Here is an 18448-nt window from a genome sequence, read left to right on the forward strand (position 1 = left end):
TTAATGACAATTTTTGTTTATTTTAGCCAAAAAGTGTTACAGATCGCAGTTTTAACTTTTCATTAAAATTCTTCTTTAAAATAATAAACATTTTCATTAGGCATTTAAGACATTTCGATCTGTGTGTTAATAAAAGTGTCAAAAATGCAATACTTTCATCTCATTGTTTGTAAACAGACGATGTGAGTTTTTCCACCAATGAGCGCGCAGTTTGTGCACGCACGGCTGTGACGCAACGACATCAGGAAGTGCGACGTTAGTTTTGTGCTTATAGTGACTAAACTTCAGAGTTTACAGCAGCTGTTAAAATGTCCGAACCGACGAAAAGCGACATCTCTGCTATTTTCAAACGTTTGCGATCCTTACCGACGAATAAGGTGAGATGTTTAAGAGCGGACACGCGGATAATCGCGATGTTTTATCGTGCTGGTGGAGGAAGGGAGGAAGTCTGGACACGTCGCATGTTTTTTATATCAAACATATGGCAGCTGCTGCTCGTCATCTTTTATCAATATTAACACCAACACGTCTTATAAATAACACTTAACATTGTTTTACTATAGTACACGTGTAGAAATCATTTGCTGGAGGTTGATTGTCTTTGTTTTACTACAAATATCGCGGTTAAACTGTGGTTACTGCGGTTTAAACGCAAATGCCATCTCTGGATTAACAGTTATAGTTAATGTAGTAAAACCATGGTACTTTAATTGAATTTAAAGCTTTATACGTTGTCATCAAATGCAGAGTTTTTAATTGGTCATTTTGTTTCATATTATCTTAGTGTTTTACTAACTATAAGTGACTTTGTTAATTATTTATAATATAGTTTGTAATGCAAGTACTGAGATTAAAAAGAGTCAAATAAAAATGTAAAGGGTAATCAGAAGAGTAAGTTAGACAGTAATATATTAATCCATTACATGCATCATTATGTATATAAGTCCTTTATTCTTTCATTGTGTTGTTTTGAGTAGAGATTTGTTAAAGTTTGTGTTCTTGTTGTTTTTTGTTAGGTTTGTTTTGATTGTTCATTGAAGAACCCGAGCTGGGCGAGCATCACATACGGTGTATTTCTGTGTATTGACTGTTCAGGGACTCATCGCTCGCTCGGGGTTCATCTGTCCTTCATCAGGTATACATTAAACCTCCTTTATATGAACAACTTAATAAAATGCGTACTATAAATATCAGTTTATAGAAATAAAGCATTAAAGAATTAAGCTCATGTTAAAGGGGACATATCATGAAAATCTGACTTTTTTCATGTTTAAGTGCTATAACTCAGTCCCCAGTGCTTCTATTAACCTAGAAGAGGTGAAAAACATCAACCCAGTAACTTAGTTTTGGTAAACCATTCTCTGTAAGCATGTGAAGAAATAGATTATTGAAATTTTGCTCCCCTTGTGATGTCAGAAGAGGATCTTATTAAAATAATACCGCCCCCTTAATCTGCACTATCCAACCACAGCGCTGCCATTTAGTAAAGAGATCAGCTCATTTGCATTTTAAAGGACACACACAAAAACACCACATTATTGCTCACACCTACACATTTTAACACATTATAATAAATTATCTAGATGATATTTTGAGCTAAATCTTCACATACAGTATGTACTCTGGGGACACCAATGATTTATTTGACATCTTAAAAAAGGATTTTGTGAAATCCCCTCTTTAAATTATGCCGACTAAAGTGATAAAGGTGAGGGTGTATTGGTAAATAAATAAATGTAAAAAAAATTCATAATCTGACTGATTTTAAATGTTTTGATTTATTACAAGTTCATGACACACAAAAACGTTTTTACTTCTACGTAGTTCTTTATAAACCAAATATTTTTGTTTTTGTTTTGTACAGATCGACTGAATTGGACTCAAACTGGTCGTGGTTTCAGCTGCGCTGTATGCAAGTTGGTGGTAATGCTAGTGCGGTGGGTCTTAAACACTTCATTTAATGCTGTTTATTCATCATGAACACAACACAAATCACATGATTGGTCAAATATAATCTCTCACCTTTGACCTTTCCTTCTTCATGCAGAGCGCTTTTTTCAGTCAGCACGGTTGTAACGCCAACGCAGCCAACACCAAATACAACAGCAGAGCGGCGGTCCTTTACAGAGAGAAAATCAAAAACCTGGCAACACAAGCAACCAAACAACACGGCACAGAGGTCTGACATTAACACATTACTATACTACATTACACTATACTACACTGTACTGCACATACTACTGTACTATACTAGATTCACTAGAAGTGACTGAACTATAGTCTAGTATGTACTGTATCATATAATATATTATTTCATAGTATATAATAATTTGTGATTTAATATCATACTGTACTATAATGTAGTTTTGATTAATCTGTCACATGATGACATTTGTTGGTCTTACTGTGTTTGTTTAGTTATGGTTGGACAGTCAAGCTCCTCTCTCACCCACATCACCGCTGGACAAACATCAGGATTTCTTTACTCAACTCGCTCAGGTGAGATTCATCAGCCAATCAAATCATTTCATTTCACCAACTTTATGTTTTACACTCATAGAGGCAATAACATTAAATACTTTTTATCGCTAACAATCAATTTAGATTGCAGATTAATATAGTGTATCCATAATATGAGTTTTCAACTTTAAAGGGTTAAATCAGCCAGAAATAAAACTGATGTCATGATTTACTCAGACTGTTATCAGTCTCTAACCCCACATGAGTTTATTTGCTGTTAAAACTAGTTGATCTGTTTATAATGGGAGTGGATTGTGAGGATCTCTCCTTAAGCTTCAGTATATAATCATAATATCATTCAGTATTTAATGAAAGAGTGTCTGAATGACACAATGCTGAGTAAAGGACTCAATTAAATGAACCCGATCCTGAGGAATTTAATTCATGTAAACCTTTCTTTGTCCAGACCGCCCAACCCGAAAAACCTTTTGTTCAGCTGAACGTCAACCAGCCGAAGGATTCAAGAGTTGAGGATAAAAATAACAACGGTAAGCGAGTTTATTCAGACGTGAAGTGTGTTTGTGTTTGTGATGATGACTGTCTTTATGAACAGATGACAGTCCAGCGGGTCCAAGTGTCCATCAGCTCAATGTCTCTTCAGACAGCACTTTAGGTGATCATCAATCATTAATCTTTCAGTCATATCATATATATCATCTTATAATCACTATAATGATTGTGTTTCATACCTCACAGATCCGTCCTCTCTCATAAAGAAAAAAAACACGGCCAAGAAAACGGTCTGTTTACTCTAAATAACTGTAAACAGATGATCAATAATGTGTACTGGGACATGATGATGATGATGATGATGATGATGATGATGATGATGTGTCTGTATGAATCAGATGGGCTCAAGGAAAGCGGGTCTGGGTGCACAGAAGGTGAGCAGTGCCAGTTTCTCAGCCCAACAGAAGAGAGCTCAAGCTGAAGAGAAACTTCATGAAGATCTCAACAGAAACAATCAAACTGATGATCTCGCGTAAGCTCTCAACATCTTTACTTACGAGGCATACGACCCTGTACATGCAGTGTAAAACATTATAGTTGTAAACAAACATTTAATACGATCAGAGGACATCTACAATACACAATTCTTCACTCTTTACTTCTGTCGTCTTTGTTCAGTCAGTGATGTCATGCACAATGTTGTATATTTTCTCCATGAGTTAGTAAAGTAGATGTGAGTTATGTTATAATAATAATGAAGTGTATCTATCTGCTGTCGTAGTGTTTCATCTCTCAGTCTGGCGTATGAGAGTTTTGAGGTTCAGAGGAAAAGAGATGATGTGAAAATCAACCGTCTGGAGGGGAATAAGAAGGAGCAGGCCGAGCGTCTGGGGATGGGTTTCGGAGGCCGGAGGTCAGCACTTAAAGTCTCTGATGTGTGTCAATGCTTTGATTCAACAGCGCTGTCTTGATTTAAAGGTTTTGTTTTTTAGTGGACAGTCTCACTCTGTGATGGACGACATGAAGATCATTCAGCAGGAGTCTCCAACTGTTTCCTCCTCATCCTCTAAGAGCAGAACATATGAAGATGATGATGAGGAGGAAGAGCGACGCTTCTCCTCAAAGTAAAGCTTCATTCAGTCATCACATATCTACTTTAGGTCCTGTGGCGTTTTGTCCTATAACGGTGTATAAACATCACAAGAGTCACAATTTTCCCTCATTGAAATATATAAAGACGTTCACATGGGGGTAAAAGTCACTCCTGAGTCTTTAATACACTTATGTTCACACACAGTTAGGTGAATTATGAAAACTTGTATCTGTATATTTTTAGCACTCTAAACTGCATTTACAAAGAAGTCTTGTTGTTGTGTTGTGGTTTGATAGGTTTACAGATGAAGCTCCTGGGTCGTCCGATCTCTTCTTCTCTCAGTGGACAGGAGCTAAAAAACAAGAGCACAGTAAACCAGACGCTGATTTCTATCTGGATACCAAAACATCATCATCAGTCGAGAGGTCAGAGGTCACACACACACACCAATAAATCCATGACATCACTGCTATTATAATGTTGTGATGTCATCACAGAGCCTCAGCGAGGAGGAAAACTCAACCTGACGGGTCGGTCTCTGATGACGCTCGCAAGAAATTTGGAGACGTTAAAGCGATTTCATCAGACATGTACTTCAACAAACAGGACAACTCTGAGGTGACCTCATCACTAACCTGTTTTCCATGTAAAGTGTGATGTTTACTAAAGTATAAACTGACCAGGATCAGTTTAAGAGAGTTCACCAGCATCTTAAAAACTACAGCAGGCTGAAATCAATAATATTATCTAACTTTCATCTCAATAGAAAAATAAAACTTCAACAGTAACAAATGAACTATAAAAATGTGTTTAATTAAATGTTTTATTAAAGTAGGCTACACATACAGACAAACTCAAATACATATCAATGAAAAAGTAATAAAGTAACTAATTTATTAATTAAAGTAAATAAATAATACACAAACTTTGTGATTGCGCAGTAAAACTGAACTATCGCTCGACTTTAGGAGGTAAAGGATTTATAATAGTGGTTAATTAACTGAGTAAGTTTTAGTTTGTGTTATTGATTTGTGTAGTGTTTGTGTTTGTCTTGATGGATGTTGTTGTTGTTGTTGTTTTTCTTCTCATCAGTATGAAGTTCGGGCTCGACTGGAGAATTTTTCCGGGAGTTCCTCCATCAGTTCAGCAGATCTCTTTGATGAGCAGAAGAAATCATCTGGTAACTTTCATTATTCAATACAGATTAAATACAGACCTGATGTTGAACGGAAATAAGACAGTTTCATTATAGATCATATACTGCACAAATACTTTACCCTTATCAAAATCTAACAGTCCAGAGAGACATTTAATCAACTAAACTAAATATATACTGGCTATGTTTACATGCACAACATTTAATCCGGTTGCAGGTTACTACAATATAGTTTACATGTACCTTTTACATTGCAATTTGATTCAAATGTTGGTTTACATGTACATATATACTCTGAACCAAACATCTGTGCAAGCACACAGACAGGGTTGACAGATTTTCGTAACAAAAGCATCCCAATGACATTCAAAACTAGCACAAAAGCATCCCAATGACTATTCACAGCCCAAACTAATAACTAATAAACTAAATCTTTTAGTCTTTAACCCTCTGAAACAGTTTAAAAGTAGCCCAAATCTGATGTCTGCAAAAAGCAGAGGACTTGGCAACGCATCTCTCTGCGAGTTCTCCCTTTATCTTTTAATAACTGTACGAAGTCAAAATGAAGTTGGGGAAAGTCGTTCTTAAGAAGTTTTCAGATATAAGCAAAGAAAACACACTTATAAAAGGCACAATACTGTTTTATTGCTTTATGTAATATTTTGAAAGACATGAACACTGCAGAAAGTACAGCACATGACCTTAATAATGCGTGCACAACACATCTCATTATATTCAGTATTTCAGCTCAGGTCATGACCGGCAGATAAACACAATAATGTTTGTGTGTGTTTGTTTGTCAGCCCCTAACAGTTCATACAGGTTGAGTAACGTTCTGCCCTCCGTGCCCAACATGACTCAGTTTAAGACGGGCGTCCGCTCGGTTGCAGGGAAACTGTCCGTCATGGCCACAGACGTGGTGTCAAATATACAGGTGTGTCTCCTGTAGTTATTATCACTCAATATAAACATGTTTTATTTGTGATTAATCATTTATTCTGTTTGATTTAACTGCAGGATCGTTATAATACTTGATCCCTCGCTGGACCCCAGAGAGATTCACATCACAGACACTAAAGGGTTAAAGGGATATAGCTTTATATCAATCATTATGAAGGATCTCCTGTATGTACGAGCTTTCATTTGCACGCTGTTGACCAAATGATTATTCAACTCTTATCGAGTGGATTGCTTTAATTTGGGGTTTAGGTCACTATAAAGTCTGCTGTATATATTTGAATTATTTAGCCTGACAACATTTACTGTCATTATTATACATTTTGTCTTTTATGTTTACTATTTTCAAGTGCACTATTCCATCTACACGATCAAGACAATAATAACATCATAAGATGTGTTTATAAAGTGCAATAATAATAAAAACATCAATGTTCAAGAAAACAAATTTTCATAAGAATTAATGTTATGTTTGTTGACTGAAAGGGATTTATATGTCTTATATTCATGTCATTGTATATCTAAAATAAATGTATGAATGACGTAAACATTTTCTCTTATAAATCTGATGTTTGATTTATTGTAATGTTTAATTTCCATCAAGCGATTGAATAAAGAAGTTACTTGTCAAGCATTTAAACCTGTTTAGTTTTTGTGGAGAAAGATTATAACTGTGATTATATTCAGAGGTTATTACAGTACATTAACCCTCTACACACGGTGTAATAACAGTTAATAAATATTAATATTCAATAAAAAAAATTAGACGTCACATTGATTGGGAAAGAAGTGGAGAACCAAACATAAACAACAGCATTTATAGTTGTTTAAGACTTAACTATTAACTAAATAAATTAAAGATGAGTGTGTGTGAAAGATTTGAGTGTTTCTGCAGTGAGTGACGGTGTTGAGTCCTGCAGGGGGCGCTCGGCGGATCACAACATCGAGACACATTTATGTCTTCAGACAGTTGTTAAGATCAAATATATTTACTAAAAACTATAATGATTTAAATGTGTTTATTTTGAGGTTAAACGTTTGACATACAAATATAAACACATTTCAACAGTCTCATAGAAATAAAATATCTTATGGAGCACCGCGGAGAAATGTCACATCTGTCACGTGACGGGTATCGTTTCAGCAATTTTAACAACAATTTACACCGCAATAATGACACTTGCTTTTACATTATATAGCCATTAAAATTGAAAACACACTAAAGAGTTTAAATATAAGAAATATTTTTTAGACTCGTCCTGCCTGACCAATAAGAGGCAACTTCCGGGCCCTGAATCCCGCCCACTTCAGAACGCAACACGTTATTTGTGGCGCTGCGCTGTTTTTCTGCTTTTCTGTTCTGCTGCGTGGCGACTTCAGCATCTGACGAGATTTCAGCAATCTAATTAAAACCTTTTAATATATAATGACTTTAGATCAAATGTTTTCTTATTTATTTGCATATATACATTTATAACAGGGGTCGATTTTAGAGTTTTAAAGACTTTGAGTTCAAACATGCAGAGCGGCGAAATAAAACAACGAAAAAAGACTTCAGATGTCAAAGAAAACGGAAAGAAAAGAAAATCAGAAGATAAAGTTAAAGATGAACTCAAAAGAGAAGCAGAAGAGAAAGAAAACACGATTAAAAGTTCAGATATGAAGCTCGTCATGAGTTTGATGTCTCTCGCGATCTCTTTAGTGTTGATGTGGTGAGTTTACACTAACTAACAGTTAACTTATATCCATGATTCAGATTTAGATGTTGATCTTTATTATGTGTTTGTTTTTGCAGGGCTCTCTATCAACAGAATGTAAAGTTTTCAGAAATGAAAGAACAATACGAGCATTTATATGAGAAGACACGAGACGTCCTCGAGCTCCAGTCACAGATGACCACAGTCGCAGAAAAGGTCTCAATTTAAAACTTTAATTCATTTATATCATAAAATCATTTTATCGGTCTGAAATACAGCGAGGCCCAAAAGAAAGAGGTTTTCTCTGTACAATTTTATATGATTACAGATTACATTTAAGTTTGTTATATTTTGATATAAGTTTTGAATCAAAGCTGAAGGTTTTTTTTTATTTTTTTTTTTTTTTTTTTATTTATTTATTTATTTATTTTTTTCAAGATACAAATCTTAATAGTTTACAAAAAAAGTCCAAATAGCAGCATAAAATATAAGTAAACATAATAAACACAGGTAACACAAAGAAATTAAAAAAATAAAAATAAATAAATAATAATAAGTAAATAAAATAAAATAAAAATTACACAAGGGGGTTCTCATCAAAAAATACCTTAAGAAGATTATACAATTTAAGGGCTTTTTTGTTATACACAAATCTTAACGACTTGAAGAAGAACATCAAATCTTTATGAAAAAGTACGAAAGTAGGAGGATTCTTAAAAAATCTGCATTTGTGTATGAAGTAATTGGCCAATCAAAGCTGAAGGTCTCCTGCATGATATCTGACATGATGTCATTATTAAGAGTTCATAAGCTTCATATTTCACGTGTTTGTTTAGTGATCTATGAGAGAAATCATTTACTGTCCCTGCTGGAAAAAACAGAATACCAGCAAGACCAGCATATGTTGTGTTTTGGTGCTGGTGACCCCCAGTTTAACCAGTATGGATATTATGCTGGTATATAGATTTCAGTAAAACTTTAATTCAACATTTTTCAAATAATCTCAGATGTTTAGGCCTCACTGTATCCACAGCAATATTTATATTGTTAGAAAATCACTTCATGATGTTTTATATCACTTTGAAATATGAAGTAAATATAAGTTTGTTTGTTATTGTTAAGACCTGTTTAAAAAGGGAAAGATGTAAACAATCTGACTTTAGGCAGCAGATCAACAAAGACACCATACTTAAAGGCGGAGTGAGTCCACGATGTTTGAAAAACGTTTTGGAAAATTAGACGGGCCGACTACCAAAACACACTTATAGCCAATCAAATCAAATAAAATGCCGGGTTGCGTATGTGTGGGGCGGGTCTATCAACAGAAGGTCCAGATTCTATTGGGGTAGGGGCGTGTTTGTTTAGGTGATTTCAAATATCAACATTGGCTTTCAAACATCATGGACTCCGCCTTTAACTTTAAATCATTTATTAAAGAGAAACATAATACATGTAAAGGAGCAATATCTTCAGCGAGGCCAATATATACAAAACATCACTTACTAAAACAAAAAAACATTTAAAAATGAAGTATCTAACTAAACTGACAAAGAAATAAGACCAAGAAAAATAAACATCAGCCATCTTTACGTTCCATAATTAACAACAAGCAGTCTGAAATATTCTCAGTTAATAAGAATAACTTAAACTGAGTACTAGTGAAGCATTACATACACTGTACTGTTTTACATACTATTTTTAAACCAGTATACACTATATAGTGAAGATATGCTGTAAGAAGAACACTAGTACTGAATGTGGTCACACCAACACCATGATTTCATGTGTTGTGGATGCAGCTGCAGGCTTCCATTGATGAATATGATGAGATTCTGACCTCCGTGACCCTGATGACAAAGATCAAACACGACATCGCCTTCATCCACGACACGTCCAGAGTACTGCAGGAGCACCAGGAGACGTCTTCACTCCAATACCAAACCATAAACAACCGCTTCCAGAACATCACAGAGACGTGGAGGAGCAGACAGACAGACGTGAGCGACGACCTGAACGAGCTGAAGTCAGAATCACGGTCCACGCACGGACGCATCACGGAGCACGTCAATGCCGTAGACGGACGTCTGCGCGTCCTGAGTGAACGTCTGCAGGAGGTGGAGGACGGCATCAAGAGAAACGCACGAGTGTTGGATCGGACCGAGGAGGAGGACGCAAGGAAAGTCCAGGAGCTTCTGGACTGGAACTCTGGACGGGTTTCTAAACTCCAGGAGAAGCTCAGATCTCTGACCAGGAGCCGTGAGGACCTCCAGAAGAGGCTGGAGAAGACGCTTCCTCACGTCAAACAGTGGGAGAGCCGTCTGCCGGACGTAGAGGAGTCTGTCCGATCTATGCTTAAACTCCGAGCTCAGCTGAGCGACACAGAGAGGAGATTAAAGGAGCTGACGCTACAGGTGCAGGACACAGAGGAGAAGATGTTGAGAACTGAACTCATCACAGAACCGTGACGGTCACATGAACGCTGGTGATCCTGGAGTGACTCGAGATCTCAAACACTTACAGTCTGAATGACATCAAAGAAACAATCTGAGCACACAGTATAGATGTGTGTTTATCTGCTGTTCCACGTGAATGTTTTAATTATGGAGTTAAATCATTGTCAGTATTGTGTGTTGTGTTGTTGTCATGTATTTTTAAATATAACACATTTAATTTCTGCATAAAGTTTGAGCTCAGGTTCTTGTGTATCATGTGACAAGTATACAAGAGAAAAATGATTGATTATAGATCTAATACAGTACTAGAAGAATAATAAAATCTATTATTATTATTATTAATAAACTAATATATTTAGCATTCCTGTACGTCACATGATGTCATTCTTACTGTGTCAGGACTCAAATATTTCATTATATTTGACGTTAATGATATTTAATGTGTTGGTCTGTATACGCTTTATTTAACACTTATTTTTGTTTAGAGTCATTTATATTTTTGCATTTGGCAGATGTGACTTGTGGTGCATTCGAGATGTATATTTTCTCATATATATTGTTATAGATATGTATAAAGTCTAGATGACTCGCCCGCGCTGCTGGCCGATTGAGTGGAACGTCAGCATTTGGTGGCCATCTTGCGACGGGGCGCTCGCTCACTCGTAGCATTTAGTTTTGGTGGTGCAGGTGCTTTTGGATGACCATGACTTGCTTAATTTTCTACCGATTTCAAATGGTTTGGTTTGTTATAAATGTCAAAGATGTACCTATGACACTGCATACTAAAATTTTTTTTTGAAACATGTTAAAGGATCCATTATATTATAGCCACGTTAATAATGTTTGTAATAAACCAAACCGTTTGAAAATCGGTGGAGGGTTGAGCAAGTTGTGGTCATTTGAAAGTACCTGCACCATTGGAACTTAATGTTATGAGTGAGCGAGCTGTCTGAGGTAAGATGGCTGCCAGATGATGACGTTAGAGACTCCGCCGTAACACATCTAGCCTTTATACAGATACTTGATATCACTGCTGTTGTGTCTCTTATGAATGATTTGTGCTCCAGATGTTTTGCTGATTTTAATAAAACTAGATGCTATCTGAACTTCTGTGTCTTTAAATACACACACACATATATAGATAATACTCAATGTGCATATGAAATAATATCGTGCTTAAGTTCAAATGACCAACTTGCAGATGCATGAATGCCTTATAGATGCTTTCAGCAGTAACAACATAAACAAACGGCTTTTGTGGACTAAACGCAACTTCCGGTTAACTTCCACATATAATCGATAACAACAGAGTCATTTTCCAGTGGTTTATTTCTAATAACAGGAAAAATAAATAAGAAGTAAATCACCTTGGAGATCAGTAATTACATAACGGCTACCATAGCTGCAACATGCATTTGGAAAAGGGAGGCGCTAGAGAGCATTATTCGTTTGAATGCAAAATACAATTTCACCACTAGATTGGGGTAAATCCTACTTATTGTCCCTTTAACGTTACTGTGTTGTGATCCATGCTCATCGTCTTCTCTCGTCTTTAGGAAACCAAAAACATTTTATTGTCAACAAGGTCTTTGTTTCAGAGATCAGAGCCACTATAGGCTGATAAATAAATACAGACTCACTTCGCTCAATGTCTATAGAGCAGACATCAACCTTGAATGGATGGGGAGACTTTTATTTTATTAAACAAGTCCATTAAAGCTCCTCTCTGTCCTCTCTATTGTTCTAGTGTGATCGTGTTCATGCACTGATGTCCAGTCTGGAGAGATCACCGCCCGTTTCCCAGCTGAAGAGTTTGGATGAGGAGGTCTCTCTTTTAAAGGAGAGATTCTCAAACTTTACCGGACAGCGACATCAACTCCAACAGAATCTGAGTCATCTCGTCCTGGCCGTGGAGAACGTCGAGAACCAAACTCTGGTCATCTCCAGTGATGTGATGTCAAAGGTCGCCTCCGTCCGTACGGACCTGAGGCGCATGGGCGGTCTGGAGGGTGAAGTGGAGGCTCTGGTCAGCCAGACCGACACCCTGGAGGAAAAGGTCACGCAGATTGAAAAGCTGATGATCAAACGCATCGGTGATCTTCTGGCCAGCAGCATTGACCGTATTTCTGGTCTGAAGAGCTCCACGGAGAGGAACGCTCAGCGACTGGATCAGATCGGCAAACTCATTCAAGGGCTCTCTACGGCCGACAGACAGCTCTCTGATCGGATCCTGACGCTGGAGAGCGCTCAAGCTAAGATGTTGAAGATGACCACCTTCGCTACTGACCTGAAGCCCAAAGTGTTTACGATCAGACAGGACTTTATCATTATTGAATCAAAACTATCGGAGTTGACGCTGAGGATTGGACAGATCGCTGAAGATGTCATGAGAGGAGAAGAAGAGCTGGCAGAGATGAAGAAGAGTTCAGTGGAGATGAAATATCAAACACTGGAGCAGAAAGATCTCCTGACAACATGAACTCAATCTCTAATAGCATTCAAGATGTGCATTTACTGCTGCAAGTCTTTTTGTAGAAAGATGAAGTTTTATTTAAACAACACAAACAACTTTCAGTAAGACTTTATAATAAGAGTGTATTTGTTAACATGAGTAAATGCATTAGTTAACATTAACTAGCCAGGACTCCTATAGTTGATCATAATGTATTCATCTAACATATAATTGTATTAGTAAATGCTGAAATGAACATAAACTACTGAAGTATTGTTCTGTGTTAGTTCAGTTAGCTGATGCATTAACTAATGTTAACAAATACAGTTTTATTAAACTTTTAACATTTATTTGCCCCGGACAATCATACCATGCTATTAGATTAGATTATTTAAGTTTACAAGGTACTTAATAGATTAGTATTACATCCATGACCAGAACACCTTAGTATTACCATGGTATTGTTTTTAAGTGTAATGTGATATTGAATACCTAAAACAGTATTTAATTTGAGAGATGAATGAAGATTGAATCTCTTTGATGTTTTTATTGACGCAGCGACACAGAGCAGCCGAATCTTTCCAGAAGAGGAAATGATCTGATCTGATCTGTAATGATGTCTAACCTCACCCATTCAATGTCAACAAAATCAAATCATTAGACACATCAGTGTACTACACAAACTACACAACAGATCCTCATGTAAATAAAACATGACTGAAGTCATCTTAATACAAACACATTCATTAAAGAATCAACAATGAGTCACATTAAATGTGTTTACATTACACTAATAGATGTTTGTCTAAAAATGTTTAATATATAAAGAGACATTCAGATAACAAATTATTATTTTGAGAGAAAATGTGTAAAACTGACAGAACAATAAACAACATAAGTCTTTAAACGGGGGTCCTCCAAATGTTGTTTGAATACAAAAGCTTAAATAAATTAAATTAAAAATACATAACCCTAATAATAAAAATCAAAAATGAAGAGCATAACATTCCCATGATAAAATCAATTCAGCTAAATTAAAATGTTGCCAAAAGTATTTTTTTTACATCTTTGTAACGTAACCATCATAATAAAGTATGATATAGTTATGTGTGTGTGTCACGAACACTCCGCCCAGAGTTTTAAATAATTACTGTAATTAATTATATTTAATTTGTCTTCTTTAGTTCCTTATTGGCTGTGCTGGGACACGAGGCTATAAAGGTGAAGGAGGTGGATCTATTGGGTCTCTGCTAGCCGCGGGCCATTGGCACAGCCACATGCGTTCATCTTTCAGTTTTTGTTTGTCATGTTAGTTTGGAGCAGGGAGTCCTAGTTAGCGTATTTCGTTTTTGTTCTTGTTTGGTCTTATGTTTTAGGACTCTCATTTTTTCGTTTGTTATTATTGTGAGTATGGTTAAATAATTGTATTTATTTGGAATACACTTGTTGTCCTTCTATTATGTTGCATGTCCCTCAATTTCTAGACAAGTAATGTGCGGGACCGTAACATAGCTGGGGGCTCGTCCGAAATCCATTCTTGATTTATATACGTGTACTGAGGGTTATTTGGCTCCCCTTGCGATGTCTGAGGGGGATTTTATTATAATAATACCGCCCCTAAATCCAACCACGGCACTGACATTTAGTGCAGAGACGAGAGAGAAAATAATTGACAGCACAAATGAGTTTCAATTTCAACAGGCAGTGTTTGCATTTCATCAGCTCATTTTCATTTTGAAGGACACACCCAAAACGGCCATTTCTGCTCACACTTACAAAGTGGCAATTTGAACATGTTATAATAAATGATCTTTGTGGTATTTTCAGCTAAAACTTCACATGCAGACTCTGGGGACACTAAAGATTCATTTTACATCTTAAAAATGTCTTGTTAAAGCTTAAAGACCTCTGATATACAGAAGCGTGTGCGTATGTTTCCATGGGTGCTTGTTGAATTGGAGATAACCACACATGAATTGGTAAAGTTTGTAAACATTTTTATTGGTAAACAACTCTTGATACATTCAGAGACAGTGTTTGTCTTACTGTGATGGAAGAAACTATAAAAAAAACTGAAGAGATATTTTTAGAAATAATAAACAGCAGTTCACCGATTCAGCCTTCTTTGTCAGTTACTGGATCTCAATTTGGATTCATTTTCACATTTCTACCGTGTGTTAAATATCATGAATGATCATGTTTTCATGATGTATCTCAAGATCATTCAGATTCATCTTGATCTTCAGATGGACTTTCAGCTGTGCTTTCAAGTTCTTGTGGTTCTTCTGAACTCTCAGCATCTTTAAGTCCATCAAGCGTCTGTTCCACTGCCTGTAATCTCACCTGAGTCTCATCAAGAGCAGCAATGCTCACCTGTATCTCACCCAGACTGCTCTTCATCTCCTCCAGATCATCTCTCAGCGTCACTATATCTTTCACTGCTGATGTTTTGTACTCGTTCAGCGAGCTCTCGTGAGATTCATACTTTGATATAAAAGCGTCCAGTCGGTTTGTCTGCTCTGACAACGATGATGTCAGTAAATCCTCGCTCTCCTCAGTGGCCTTCAGTCTGGCCTCCACGTCTTCTCCTCTTTTCTCCACCTTCAACAGTTCCTCTCTCAGCTCCTTCTCCAGGGTCTGAAGTGCTTCGCTGGATCGGTCCTGTCCGACGGTCAGAGCCTGAAGCTGGTCGGACGTTGCCTGCATGCCGGCCCGAGCCGCAGACACCTCCTCTCGTAACGCTCCCACGGTGCTTTGCATTAGCGATCTCACGGCCTCGATCTCCTCGGACACAGACGCAACCTCCTTGTTCCTGGTCTGGAGCTCAGCACCCACCGTGGCGATCTGCTCCCTGAGCACCTCCACGTTGCCCTCGGCCACCTCGTTAGCGGTGTTGAGATTGGCCACTGCGCTGTTGATGGCCGTCAGCTCCTGTTTGAGGAACGCAGGCGTATGCTGCTCCTCCAGACGAGCCTTAAGCTCCTGAAGTTCACTCTTATATTGGTTCTGTTCTCCTGCAAACTCCGCCACGCTCTCACTGATGGAGCGACTCAGCTGGGACAGACGTTCCTCAAGGGTGCGCTCCAAAGAAGAGACGTCCTTCTCACGAGCATCCTTCACCTCCTCAATCCCATTTGTCAGATCTTGAAAGATTTTATTCTGGAGGTTCTGTAACGTTTCCTCCATCTGACGGTTCTTGTCTTCTCCTTTCTGGACTGCACGGCTGGTGCCCTGTAGATCGGCTTTAGCATCGACCACTGCTGTCTCCAAACCCTCTAAAGATGATTTTAATGAAGTTATCTGAGGAGGGAGAGAGGGATGTTTATCAATGGTTTCTCTTTACAGTAATGAAACAGCAAATCATTGTGCTTTTAGGGATGCACTGATATATCCGCCTAAATAAAAGCAATTTTCCTACAACTGGACATTGTTTGATTGTTTAAAAACAGCCAATGATCAGAGATCAGATTATATCCTGACAATCAAACCCATCAGATCTCATACTGTGTGTGATTATATTGAATTGAGTCAGAATGACAACAGTACTACAGATTGAATGCTCTGCACTTCTAGGAGTTCACAACATAATCATTTGAAACGAGAAGTAATAAAAAAACAAAGTCAGTATCGGCACAGAAACTTTATATCATGCATCTCTTTACTGCATTAATATGAATATCAGTGTGATTAAATAATTATTTAGCTTTATTGTGTAATTATTTAAAATTGCTAGATTGTGAGTTTTTAAGCGCGTGTTGACTTAATGCAGTTTGTTTTGCCTGCTCAGAGAGCTCATTCTGAATGATGTCAATCTCTCAAAACAATTAATGTTAAAAATGTAGATCAGTATCATATATTTTTGTCCTGGAAGCAGTGATTTGTAAAAAAACAGGACATTCACACATCAGACTTTCATCAGAAGTTTCCTGACACACATCTGATCTGTAGACAACAACACAAATCATCTGCACTATAAAGGCTGCCGGTCTTGATGTTTTTTATCCTGGACTTCATCACACGAGGTGTAAAGGATCTTCTTACACATGTATTATTTAATCAAGTGTCCTGTACAGCTCATGTCCTCAATCCCTGCATGCATTTGATAGTAATATTCAGTAAACAACAGCTCAAGATGATGATGATGATGGGAAACCCCAGGGTAACTAAATCCTCTCTGATCTAACCAACCAATCACAGATGACCACATCTCCTGGACTTCTGAAGGAAGTTTTACTGTTGAACTCTGGATGAGAATGAATTAAACCTGAGATTATGGGATGTCTGTGCACAACTATTAACATTTTTTACCTTTATTTCTAAACATTCATGTCTAAATGAACAGAAAAATAGCACAATAGTTCCCCACTGTTGTAATGAAGTTCATGAAAGTAATAAAAGTGAGTTTAGTGTTATATATAATGACTCTCTGTTGCAGTTAACTCAAAACAAGTTTGCAAAACAGTTAGTTAAGATAATAACATCTCTAAAGATAACAGACCTGTTGAAGCGCGTGCTCCACGTCACTGCTCAGTTCTCTGCATCTCTTCATTGATTCTTCATTTCTCAAGCTTGTAACTTTGACTTCGGATAAAACTTGTTGCAAATAAAACGCCGCGAGCCCCGCGCCTCCAGCGAGCGCCAGATAAAATATCGCATAAATAAACTTCATGAACGCGCTCGGACCTGCGACCACCGGCGCGTTCTTGGGGCTTTTCTTCGCCACGTCATCCTGCTGCTTCACGGTGGGGATTTTCTCGGCGATTGGTTGTGAATTGCTCTTATTTCTGTTCTTCACGGTCATCGTTGCGATCTGTCCGGACAGTTTTGACGCTCCGCGCCCAGTGATCTTTAAACGCCTGACGCGAGGTGACGTCACTGAGTTCTGAATGATGGAGCTGTGTGAAAATCTGTGGAGTGTTTCAGGGTTTAATCCTTCTCGGAGAGCTTTAATATGTTTACCAATAGAATAGAAAGTCGTTGTGGTCACTTTCAAACGCGTTTAAGTCTTAAAACCCTAACTTTAAGAAATAAATGAAAATATTATTCTGTATTTTTCCTGAATTTGAATGGTACTCTGCTGCAAAGCAGACGATTAAAAATGAATGTAATAAGGACTGTATGTAAAATAGAGGATATTGACTAGATAAGTTTAATGTAACGAAAACGTTTAGTATTGTGTGATGTCATTTGCCCCGCCCCTCATCTGCCCCGCCCTTCCTCCGACGTGGCAATGGCTGCAGCCTCCCGAGGTCGCATTTTTAGTCTGCATACTTATTTCAGAATATTACCAATTATAAAATTGACTATGGTTCTTCGTTAATCGTAAATTGTTGTAATATGTTTATGACTTGCGAATGTATTGCTCAGTTAACTAAAATTAACCAGGCTTGATGACGTATGCAGCCTGCATATGCGACCTCCGCAGGCTGCATCCTTCGGGTTGAGTAACGGCCAATGGCTTTTCATCAGCGCGTCCTCTCATCTTTGGTTCAAAACTATGTTTTTTAGATCTGTTTTCCAATGGCGTATGAATTGAATTGTGAAGCTTTTATCATCATATTATATAAGTTTAGCAGTGCAGAACAGAGTGCTCCTGCCATCAATAAATGGTTAATTAAGATCAGCAACAACAGCAACACATACAGAAAAGTAGACCACATTGAGATTTAT

At 37.4% G+C, this 18448-nt stretch overlaps 4 protein-coding genes across 5 annotated transcripts in view; 2 read left to right on the forward strand and 2 right to left on the reverse strand.

Moving 5' to 3' along the window:
- Positions 1–18448, reverse strand: part of LOC141365405 (snaclec stejaggregin-B subunit beta-2-like) — a 128133-nt gene that overhangs the window by 28426 nt on the left and 81259 nt on the right. The window lies entirely within an intron of this gene.
- arfgap3 (ADP-ribosylation factor GTPase activating protein 3) lies at positions 218–6816 on the forward strand. Its single transcript, XM_055190137.2, has 16 exons — positions 218–377; positions 1017–1135; positions 1865–1937; positions 2048–2179; positions 2419–2499; positions 2927–3008; positions 3074–3133; positions 3217–3260; positions 3369–3502; positions 3752–3883; positions 3963–4094; positions 4360–4488; positions 4561–4681; positions 5156–5243; positions 6023–6153; positions 6237–6816. Exons 1-16 carry the CDS (start codon positions 309–311, stop codon positions 6252–6254), a joined length of 1545 nt encoding a protein of 514 aa, XP_055046112.2. The 5' UTR covers positions 218–308; the 3' UTR covers positions 6255–6816.
- ikbip (IKBKB interacting protein) lies at positions 7491–13685 on the forward strand. 2 transcript variants are annotated; one of them, XM_055189685.2, is made up of 3 exons: positions 7491–7888; positions 7972–8089; positions 12074–13685. In XM_055189685.2, the coding sequence occupies exons 1-3, from the start codon at positions 7695–7697 to the stop codon at positions 12803–12805; spliced, it is 1044 nt and encodes a 347-aa protein (XP_055045660.2). In that variant the 5' UTR covers positions 7491–7694; the 3' UTR covers positions 12806–13685. The 2 variants fall into 2 exon arrangements, with proteins under 2 accessions (XP_055045660.2, XP_055045661.2); XM_055189686.2 differs by lacking the exon at positions 12074–13685 and adding an exon at positions 9673–11432 and having other exon boundaries at positions 7493–7888.
- On the reverse strand, positions 14759–17917 carry ckap4 (cytoskeleton associated protein 4). The gene is made up of 2 exons (XM_055189684.2): positions 17277–17917; positions 14759–16078 (listed from the first exon to the last, which is right to left on the reverse strand). The coding sequence occupies exons 1-2, from the start codon at positions 17577–17579 to the stop codon at positions 14999–15001; spliced, it is 1383 nt and encodes a 460-aa protein (XP_055045659.2). The 5' UTR covers positions 17580–17917; the 3' UTR covers positions 14759–14998.

Source organism: Misgurnus anguillicaudatus, chromosome 1, assembly GCF_027580225.2.
Source record: "Misgurnus anguillicaudatus chromosome 1, ASM2758022v2, whole genome shotgun sequence".
NCBI lineage: Eukaryota > Metazoa > Chordata > Actinopteri > Cypriniformes > Cobitidae > Misgurnus > Misgurnus anguillicaudatus.

Bases quoted from the DNA above. Each gene is read 5' to 3' on its own strand.
- ikbip (XM_055189685.2), top strand. From the start codon at position 7,695: ATGCAGAGCGGCGAAATAAAACAACGAAAAAAGACTTCAGATGTCAAA. The intron at 7,889-7,971 runs GTGAGTTTACAC...TTGTTTTTGCAG, and splicing joins ATCTCTTTAGTGTTGATGTG to GGCTCTCTATCAACAGAATG. The intron at 8,090-12,073 runs GTCTCAATTTAA...CTATTGTTCTAG, and splicing joins TGACCACAGTCGCAGAAAAG to TGTGATCGTGTTCATGCACT.
- arfgap3 (XM_055190137.2), top strand. From the start codon at position 309: ATGTCCGAACCGACGAAAAGCGACATCTCTGCTATTTTCAAACGTTTG. The intron at 378-1,016 runs GTGAGATGTTTA...GTTTTTTGTTAG, and splicing joins GATCCTTACCGACGAATAAG to GTTTGTTTTGATTGTTCATT. The intron at 4,095-4,359 runs GTAAAGCTTCAT...GTGGTTTGATAG, and splicing joins GAGCGACGCTTCTCCTCAAA to GTTTACAGATGAAGCTCCTG.
- ckap4 (XM_055189684.2), bottom strand. From the start codon at position 17,579: ATGACCGTGAAGAACAGAAATAAGAGCAATTCACAACCAATCGCCGAG. The intron at 16,079-17,276 runs GTCTGTTATCTT...CTCCCTCCTCAG, and splicing joins TGGAGCACGCGCTTCAACAG to ATAACTTCATTAAAATCATC.